The sequence below is a fragment of the Myotis davidii genome, unplaced genomic scaffold (genome assembly GCF_000327345.1).
Source record: "Myotis davidii unplaced genomic scaffold, ASM32734v1 scaffold391, whole genome shotgun sequence".
NCBI lineage: Eukaryota > Metazoa > Chordata > Mammalia > Chiroptera > Vespertilionidae > Myotis > Myotis davidii.
This window is the reverse complement of record NW_006284336.1, coordinates 3569188-3579289: the sequence shown is the minus strand read 5'-3', so window position 1 is coordinate 3579289 and position 10102 is coordinate 3569188. Positions and strand designations below refer to the sequence as shown.

The 10102-nt window shown below is 43.7% G+C and overlaps 1 protein-coding gene across 1 annotated transcript in view; it reads left to right on the top strand.

Annotated features, from left to right (window-relative positions):
• The window catches only part of PKD1L2 (polycystin 1 like 2), a 59770-nt gene extending 52124 nt beyond the window's left edge, over positions 1–7646 (top strand). Inside the window, 5 exon segments of the mRNA XM_006754474.2 lie at positions 691–772; positions 832–958; positions 2051–2211; positions 5467–5677; positions 7533–7646. Coding sequence (XP_006754537.2) covers positions 691–772; positions 832–958; positions 2051–2211; positions 5467–5677; positions 7533–7646 — 695 coding nt within the window.
• The last annotated feature ends 2456 nt before the right edge of the window (positions 7647–10102 follow it).

The following is a 10102-nucleotide window of genomic DNA, read 5'->3' as shown; positions in this document are numbered from 1 at the left end:
AAAAAAATCCTTACCCCAGGACATGTTTATTGACTTTTAGAGAGAGGGGAAGAGAAAGAGAGAGAGAGAGAGAGAGAGAGAGAGAGGCTTCAATGTGAAAGAGAAGCATCAATTAGTTGCCCAATCAGGCTAGGGATCAAACCTGAAATCAGCTATATGCCCTTGTGCCCTGACCAGGAATCAAACCCATGACCTTTCAGTGTATGGGACGATGCTCCTATATGCTCCTATAAACCCAGTCAGGGTGGCTCCTGGCCACCCAGCCAGGGCTTGGCTTTGTTTTTGTAGGCAGTAGCCTTATTAATCAACTTAGTTTTTAAAAAATAATTTCAATACAAAAAAAAGAGGGGAAAAACACAAATAGATAAAAGATGATTCAGAAGAGGGTTGAAGTTTAGGCATATCGGTCAATAGATGAATGGATTCTTGGTGAACTCTATTTAGATGAAATGTCTTTAAATGGGCCACTGTGAAGTAAACTGATGCTAAGTGGGTGGGTATGCTTTGGCTGAAGATGACTGAGTGCACACACGGCAAGCACCAAACGCAGAGGGGAAGGGGGAAGGTCTTCCACTGCAGCTACCTTTGTTCCTTCTGATCTGCCGATTATCTTTGACATCAGTAATTGTCCCCGTTCAGTCTCTTGGGTTTGTGGGTCTGAAGGACGTCTAGCTTCTCTTTTGCCCCCAGCCACCCTCCAGAAAGGCTTGATTTTGAGTCATCCCACTGATGACTTCTGGATAGAAACGATGGCTCTGATTGGGAGCGGAGGGTGGGAGTGGGGACATTTGGGGGTGGTGGTGGTGAAAGAAATGCACTCTGCTTCCCAAGAACCTTCTTTACATGCACAGACCTACAGAGCCTGCGCCTGTATCCCTTCATTGATGGCTGGCACCCCTTTGTGGTGGCGGCAGAGGTAATCTACCTCCTGTTCCTCCTCTACTACATGGTCATGCAGGTGAAGGTGGACTTGTAGCTCTATGTGCAAGGGAAGGAGATGGTGGTGTGCCCGTTCCCTCTCCCACCCCTACTCTTCCCTGGAGTGGGGTCTGAAAGAGGGGGAGGAAAAGGTTCTGTTTACCTGTTTGTCAAGTCAACCTTTGCGGGGCCCTTCTGCTGGTCCTGAGGGCTGAACTAGTTCAGGAATCCAACTTTGGCACCTCAGAGGAATTAAGAACTCAGAGGGTGGTCCTTCCTGGGTAAGGAAGGAATTGGAGCAAGGCTCCCATTTCTGCTGAACTGAGACTTTCCAAAATGCTGGAGGTGGATATTCTCCATAGCTGGGGTTTCTCTGACCTCATAAGCTTGCCCTGGGAAAGGAACCAGAGGTTCTATCAAAGGCTATGGCCGGAACTGTGGGGGTTCTTAGCACTTTTGTTCTCACTGTGATCCCTGAGAATTAAGAAACATTCCCCTTGCTACCTTTACCACCATGTTGCACAATGAAGTACAGATGTTGATAATGACGATGGGAACACATCCAAAGCATATTAGATGTTGTTTTCCAAAAATGGAAACCAGATACCTAAAAGGGGTATCTTAGCTCCCCATTTCCCTGCTCCAACCACCACCACAGCCACCACTTTAAGAAATATACTTTGAGGGCTTACTAAGAGGCAGGGATTTTGCTAAGAACCTTATGAGGATTTTCTCCTTTAACACCAGGAGAAAGGTCCTATGGATCCATTTCAGAGTAGGAAGCTAAAGTCCAGATGTGAAGTAATTCATCCAAGTTCAGAATTAAATCCTGAGAGTCTGACCCCAGATCTTGACACTCAACCCCTATGCCACACCATCAGTCTCAAAACTGGCAACACACATGCTCTCTGAGCATCCAATTCAAACTCACCAGTCAACAGTCATCAAATAGAAACCTATGTCTTATTGTTTCTCTAAGAACATCATAGGAGGCCCATTTAACAACTTTCTGAGCTACATTCCTCTTCTACATTCCGATTGCCCCTAAGATGGTTCAGGGAACCACCTTGGGAGTAAAGACAAGCACAGTTCCGGCCATAGCCTTTGATAGAACCTCTGGTTCCTTTCCCAGGGCAAGCTTATGTGTAAGCAGAAGTGGCACTATTTCCACAGCAAGTGGAACCTTCTGGAGTTGGCCATCATCTTGGCCAGCTGGAGTGCCCTGGCAGTGTTTGTGAGGAGGGCCATCCTAGCGGAGTGAGACATCCAGCGATATCAGAAACAAGGGGAGGAGTAAGTGGCTCTGCCTCAGTCCCAGGTCCTACCTCTGGCCTGCTTCCTCCAGCTCTGTGTGGCTCAGGGTTGAAAGGGGGCCTTTAAAGTTGTGTTGACTCCCAGAGGATAAAGGGTCACTCTAAAAATTAGCTATAGCAATCACTTAGATTTAGATTTGTGGTCTGAAGACTCTAAGACAAAATAAAACAGGATCTTTTGCAAACCTTACTAAACAGAGGACCCATTGACTCTGTTAAGATCCCTCCTAGCCTGCTGAGCAGGGTTTTTTCAAGTATTTGTGTCATCAACTACATCTGCTACCATTTACCCAGTGTCCCTGTGCTAGGCAGGATGCCCTAACCAATCAGATCCTCATGAGAGCTGATGGAGGTAAATGTTATCATTACCCCATTTTATAAATAAAGAACTTGACATTCAGAGAGATAATATGACTTCCCCAAGGTCACACAGGTAAAAAGTGGCAGAGAAGTAATTTAAACCTACCTTGTATGTCTCCAGGATCCCAGTTTGTACTTTGAACCATTGCGTTTCTTGACTCACTGATTTTATAGATAGACCTAACATTTATTGAGTTATTGTTGGATGCCATACACAGTCATAACGACACCACCTTAAAATCATCTACTTCCACCTTTCTGAAACTTCTGAGATATTATCATCATCCCTTTTTCACAGATGAGAAAATTGAGGCTCAGAGAGGTTAAATTGTCTGTGCAAGGTCACACAGCAAGGAAACTCAAGGCCTAGAATTTGATCTCTACACTCCTAACCTCTACTCGAGAATGTCTCTCATTCAACAAACCCAAATTGAGTTCTACTTTGTGCCACACCCATGTTGCCACAGCAAATATACAACAAAAACGCTACCCTCTCTAAAAGCCCGTCCATAAAAATGTCTCAGTATCAATAGAATTCTTTGAACTCAAAAGTTATCAGAAGTACTTTTATTTTTATTTAAGTTGATTGTAAACCTTATGCAGAACAGTTATTTTAAAAACTTAAAGATGGTTTAGCTTTTGAAGGGGTCTGCAAAAGATGACACAGGAGCTAAATCCAGCCCACCACCTGTTTTTGTTAAGTTATGTTTATTGGAACACTACCTCACTCATTCATTTATGTGTTATCTATGGCTGCTTTCCTGCTAAACTGGGTTAAGTCACTGGGACGGAAACTGGCCCCCAGGGCCTCAAATATGTGCCACCTGGCCCTTTACATTAAAATTGTCAACTCCTGCTTAGAGAACAAAGCCTGAGTTCTAGGAAGGGACAATGGTGAGTCCGTTTTAGGTCACGCATGACTGAGATCATTGGCAGCCAGTGTGATTGTTGTACCAGCACTGTCCCCAAACTAGCCATGCTTTGTGATTCCTTACAATCTAAACATGTTCTTTTTTTGACATTCACACAAACTGGTTTCTTGCTTAGATGAATCATAAAACAATTTTACAGCAAGAGAGTACTCTTTTTTACATTGAGTGTCAGAAAACAAAAGAAATCTGCCACTTTTGATAGAAACCTGAATATAGTTAAGTTTGGCATTATAGGAAACCCTCAATTGTATTTGTATTAGTCAAATAACCAAAGTTCGTGTTTATTTCAGAAACTTGCAAATTTTGTTTTCTTGTTGAAATAGATAAACCATTTTGTAGTTAGATCCTGAATTTTAAAAGTATTTTTAAGACCAAATTATATGCTTCATATTCATAGTCTCCCTTTAACCCAATGGTTCTCAGGCCTACCTCTTCAGCAGAATCACTCAGGGGGATGATTCAACTCTGATGCCCAGGTCTACTAAATCAGGATGTCCGGGGACAGAGCCCCAGCACCAGTATTTTTAAGGTTTTCCTGTTTTTTCTAAAATGTAGATGAGTTTGAGCTCGCTGCCTTAATTAGAGCTAATAGCCATCATAAAAGAGGGCTTACATGGTTATTATTTCCACATATATGAACAATTAGATGACATGAGAGAAGGTTGGGTATTTTAAAAGGGGGAGGAACAAGGTGCTGCAGGAGCCGAAGGAGGAGGCCACCATCCATACAAGCCACCCCAGTCTACTCAAAAAGGGAGGAAAGTTTTAGAAGGTAGGAGATTAGGTAGAAGAAAGACTTTCACTAGCGCATCATATATGTATATGAAATGCTTTTAAAAACTTGAGATCATATAATTTTGTTCTATAGACTGTTCCCATCTATGTCATTAAATATAAATCTATGCCATTTTTAATGACACACCAATATTAAGACTGAATTTAGAGCCCTAACTGGTTTGGCTCAGTGGATAGAGCGTCGGCCTGCAGACTGAAGGATCCCAGGTTCGATTCCGGTCAAGGGCAGGTACCTTGGTTGTGCGCACATCCTCAGTAAGGCGTGTGCAGGAGGCAGCTGGTCGATGTTTCTAACTCTCTATCCCTCTCCCTTCCTCTCTGTAAAAAAATTAATAAAATATATATATTTTTTAAAAGACTGAATTTAGAGTGCAAAGGCATGAGAGGGGCATGAACGGCAGGGTGGGATAGGGGAAGAACCTGGATTTTGGAATCAAGACACTTCTGGATTCCAACTGTCATTCTTCCACCACCAGTTATACCTCAACTATGTCACTAGCTGTGTGACATTATGCCAACTCTCTGTCCTTATCTGTAAAGCGAGATAGCATACTCCCTCATCCAGTGGTTTTCAGTCAGATGACACAATGCAATTACTAGTAAAGTTCATTAGGCCCTCACTTAGCACAGCAACTGGATGGTACTTCCATCCCTCCTTCAAATGTAAGGGCAATAGGGACATTCAAACAGGAGAAAGTGGCATCTAGTGACCCTGAACCAGGAGAGGAGGTTCATAGTACTCCCTCATCTTTGTCCTCTTGACCTGGGGAGGATCACTCCTTTGTCATTCTTCCATAGCCCTGCAGCCATTACCCAAGACTGCTAGGTAACGGCCTCACGAACTGCTGAGGCCCTGTGACCATCATCACCATCACTATCCCTATCATAATTATCCTCATCATCCTCATCACCATCATCATCATCACTGTCGTCTCTATCTCCTTCATCATCATCATCACCATCATCCTCAGCATCACCATCTCATCATTATCTGGCTGGGGGGATTGGGACAGCTCTGTCTCCCAGACCTGTTGTAAGAAGTGGTGGCCTTTGAGATAAGTCTAATCCTGGGCTGCAATGAGTCCAGATGAACTCTGGCTGACCTGTATACAGTCTCTGAGACCCAATCTTCCTTCTTGGTCCCAAAGGGGGATCAGTTTCAGTGAGACAGCCGCAGCTGACACTGCCCTTGGCTACATCATTGCCTTCCTGGTACTGCTGTCCATGGCAAAACTTTGGCATCTGCTCAGGTTAAACCCCAAAATGAACATGATCACATCAGCTCTACACCATGCCTGGGGAGACATTTCAGGCTTTGTCATCATCATCTTTATCATGCTCCTGGCTTACTCCATTGCGGTGAGTGGCTCTTTTGGGAAAACCTCAGAGCTGGTCTCCTTGGAAGCAAAGGCTTCTCAGTGCTAGGGGATTGGGAATTAGGGTAAGGTAAACCCCGGGAACCTGAGGGAGATGGTGAGTCTTCTGAACCTAGGGCCTTTTAGCTGGGAGCTCATGAACTGGTCACTCCAAATGGAGACCTCAGTTGGGTAAGAGTGAGGAGGTACAGTCTCAAGACTGAGAGGGCCAACTATCTCCAATGAAGGATTCCTTTCTGTATCCAGACCCTGCCTGGATGTGCCAGTTCTCCCAGTTGCTCAAACATGCACAAAGCGCTCCTTCTGTGTCAGGGGACGTCGAGATGAATTGGGCAGTCCTGTTCCTGAGCTGGGGCAGAGATGGGGAAGTGAGGATGGATGTATCTGCAGGCGATGTCAATGCTTGATACCCTACACGTGATGCATGAAGTTAGTAGGGCCAACACCATTTTATTCAGCCCCTTAACACTGAAAGCATTTAAAAATTCACATTTCTTTTGTGATTGAAAAAAAAATTAAACTATCAACTCTTTTTCTATATCAAGAAATGTGAGAAACAAAGACCCTACAATCAGTGGTTCTCAACCTTCCTAATGCTGCGACCCTTTAATACAGTTCCTCATGTTGTGCTGACCCCCAACCATAAAATTATTTTCGTTGTTACTTCATAACTGTAATTTTGCTACTATTATGAATTGTAATGTAAATATCTGATATGCAGGATATATTTTCATTGTTACAAATTGAACATAATTAAAGCATAGTGATTAATCACACAAAAAATATGTAATTATATATGTGTTTTCCGATGGTCTTAGGCGAACCCTGTGAAAGGGTCATTCGACCCACAAAGAGGTCGCGACCCAGAGGTTGACGACACACAGATTGAGAACCGTTGCTCTAATATAATCCTGATCTTCATCTAAACATGCTCCCCATGCTCTCCAAGTCCATGATTCTCATCATAACCCTGGCTCCCACTCCTGACACTGTTCAATCTTGACTCACTCCTCACCCTAACCCCTTTCTGAATTATCATTCTGGTTGCATCCAGTCTCTCACGTTACACCATCCCCTGATCTCCATACCATCCAATAATCTATCTTATCCTAGTCCCCACTCATCTCTGTCCCCCTTCCCATTCCTGATTCTTTCCCTGACTATCACCTCAACCCTGACCCCCCACTCCTTACCTGACCTCACTCCATCTTCCTTTCTCATCCTCCAAAATAGGGTGAAATGCATTGATGGAGTATATATGCTGAAAAGCTGGAATCTGTTTTTGTCATAAGTACCCCATCCAACTTCTTAGATCATGTGGATTTATTCAGTCCTCCATACCCAATGCACAGACTGCAGGGAATTGCAGTGTCCTCTGGGAATAGAAGTCACTGACTCAGAGCCAATGGAGTGCAGGGATTCCCTCTGACACAGCCCCCTGTGGAAATCTTTGGGGTGGAGAATGTGGTGGTGAGAGAAAAGTACGGTGTGGAGAAGGTCCTGTTCAGCAGAAGAAGCCTATTGTCCATCCAACCCAGCTCCCCCTGCGCAAAAAGGATTGGGCCTCAGAGAGCCGTTTCATTACTGAATTTTAGAACAGCCATCTGAGAGAATGTAGTAGGAGCCTAGTGGGTGGTGTGTGAGCCCCAGAAGTGCACATGCATCCATGCAAAACTGGGTGTGTACTTCCACCAACTTCCATGCCTCAGTAGGTACCAGTAGCTTAGCCAGGCCAGGCCAAGGATGTGGCTAACTCAGACCACTGACTCTGTCAAACAACAGGCTTTAGGGAACTGCATGTTTTCTTTCGCTGCTCATGAGGACTCTTTCCACAACAGTCAAACTTGATATTTGGTTGGAAACTCTGCTCCTACAAAACCCTCTTTGCTGCAGCAGAAACGATGATCAGCCTTCAGGTAGGAATCTTCAACTCTGAGGAGGTAATGGGGTAAAGCAAGGGAACATGGACACTGCTATCTACACCAAGCCTTTACAAAAATTAGAAAAAGCAGTCCCCTCAAATGCCTTCCCAGTGGATATCACCCCTAAGATCATAAGCAAATGAAGGACACACTAGAACTGGGTCTCCTGATTCCCAGTGTGGGACTGTTCCTTACAGCGGTGATTCTCAGCTCCGATTGTACATTATAATCACCTGGGGGCTTTTGGAAACTACTACTGTTGTACCTGAGACCACTAAAAACAGAATCCCTGGGTGAATGATGCAAGCATGGGTATTTCTGAAATCTCCCTGTGTTATTTTAATGTTCAGCCAAGGTTGAGAACCCATCTATAATAATAAAAGCATAATATGCAAATTGACTGAACGGCCGAACAGCAGAACGACCATCCAGACAAACTTCCGGACAAAGCCGGCAGCCAGGACTGCAGGGGCCAAGGCAGCCGGGATTGCAAAGGCCTACTCCTGCACAAATTTCATGCATCGGGCCTCTAGTTATAAATAATGAAAGAAAAGTTAGGTGATACAAACAAACTTTAATACTTCATGAAGTGATCAGTATCCATTCAGAGAACTGCAAGGTAGGATGGAAGGCAGGAAGTTTTTATAGGATAAAGAATAAAAATAAAAAACAAGGGAGAGAAAAATGAAAAATATCGATTGGCTGGGGCTACAGAGTCAACCTGTTTGGGGTGAGAAGGAAAAAGAAATAAGTACGAAAAGCCTAAGTGCCCATCAGTAGATGAATGGATTAGAAAACTGTGGTACATCTACACGATGGAATACTATGCTGCTCTAAAAAGGAAGGAACTCTTACCATTTGCAACATCATGGATGGAACTGGAGAGCATTATGCTAAGTGAAATAAGCCAGTCAATGAAGGAAAAATACCACATGATCTCACTCATTCATGGATAATTGAGACCATTATAAACTTTTGATCAATAATAGATACAGAGGCAGAGCTGCCTCAAACAGAGTGTCAAACTGCAGCGGGAAGGCCGGGGAGGGTTCGGGGGCGGGAGGTAGGGGGGTAAGAGATCAACCAAAGGACTTGTATGCATGCATATAAGCATAACCAATGGACATAAGACACTGGGGGATAGGGGAGGCTAGGGGACTGTCTTGGGCGGGGGGAAAAAATGGACACATATGTAATATCCTTTGTAATAAATAATAAAATTTAAAAAAAATAAATAAATTAAAAAAAAGAAATAAGTACGGATAGAGCACCAGAGTTGGGTTGGTGTTTGGGGACTGGCTGACTGCAGTACTGCATTTCTGTCAAGGGGAGCATTTACCAGGACACATATGTTGTCTAAATTTCAGTTTTTTGACATGGCACCCTGGGCAGGAGCAGCTCTACCCTGGGCCTAGAAATTTAATTCAACAAGTCATATGGTGACTTTGGTTTAAATTTTGAGAAACTGCCAAACTGTTTTCCAAAGCAGTGGAACCATTTCACATTAACAAGAGCAATATATGAGAGGCTTTGTACATACATTCCTAATCACGTCTGATGAGGGGGTGAAGGAATTCTGTTATTTTCATCAGAGGGGAAGAAGGAACCCCTCCTTGGGAAAAAGTGGAGAGAACACAACCATGAGATTCCCTGAAAGAGATGAATCCCTGGATTCACAAAAGCAAGTCAAAAAGTCAAAGTGACTTTGGCAGGGACCAAGTTACACAAGAAAACCATGGTTTCCCCTTAGAAAGAAAAGCCCCCAAAGAGGATGTATCTATATATGTTGTGTGTTCTTTCTCCCTCTGCAGCTGTCGGAGGAAGGAGAGATTGTCGATTTGCTGCTGATGAACATACTTGGTTTCCGGGGCATTAAATGTAAAAAACAGGAGCCTGGAAACTGAAGTGAGCAGCCCAAGTTGCTGTCAGAGGCCCAGCCCCCTCCACCTGCACCAGCGGCGCCCCAGGTGTAAGCTGTTCATCTACACACGATCATCTGTAGAGTCAGCAGAAGGCCAGAGCATTGGGCCTACGCTTACCATTGATTCTGTAATCTCTCCAAGTCAATATTTTCTGTGTCCATGGATAAGTTTCCAAGAGTGGCATGTAAAAAAAGCTAATAAAAATGTATATACATACACATACAATTGCCACTACTGTGATATACTGTTCAAATGTATTTCCTTCTAGAAATAAAAATAGTGTGGACTTCGAGGGGGAAAAAACACTCTTTTACAGACTAATTATTTCATTAGTCTTTTACAGACTAATAATTATTATTTTCTTAGTCAGGGGTTGCCTTTGAATGGTTCTAGTTCAGGGTTTCTCAAACTGTGTCTGAGAGATGCTGGTGGATGCCATTAGTTTGCTAGGGCAGCCGGAACAAAGTACCACAAACTGGGTATTAAAACAACAGAAGTTATTGTCTCAGAATTCTGGAGGATAGAAGCTCAAAATCTAGGTGTCAATGGGGCCACGCTCCCTCT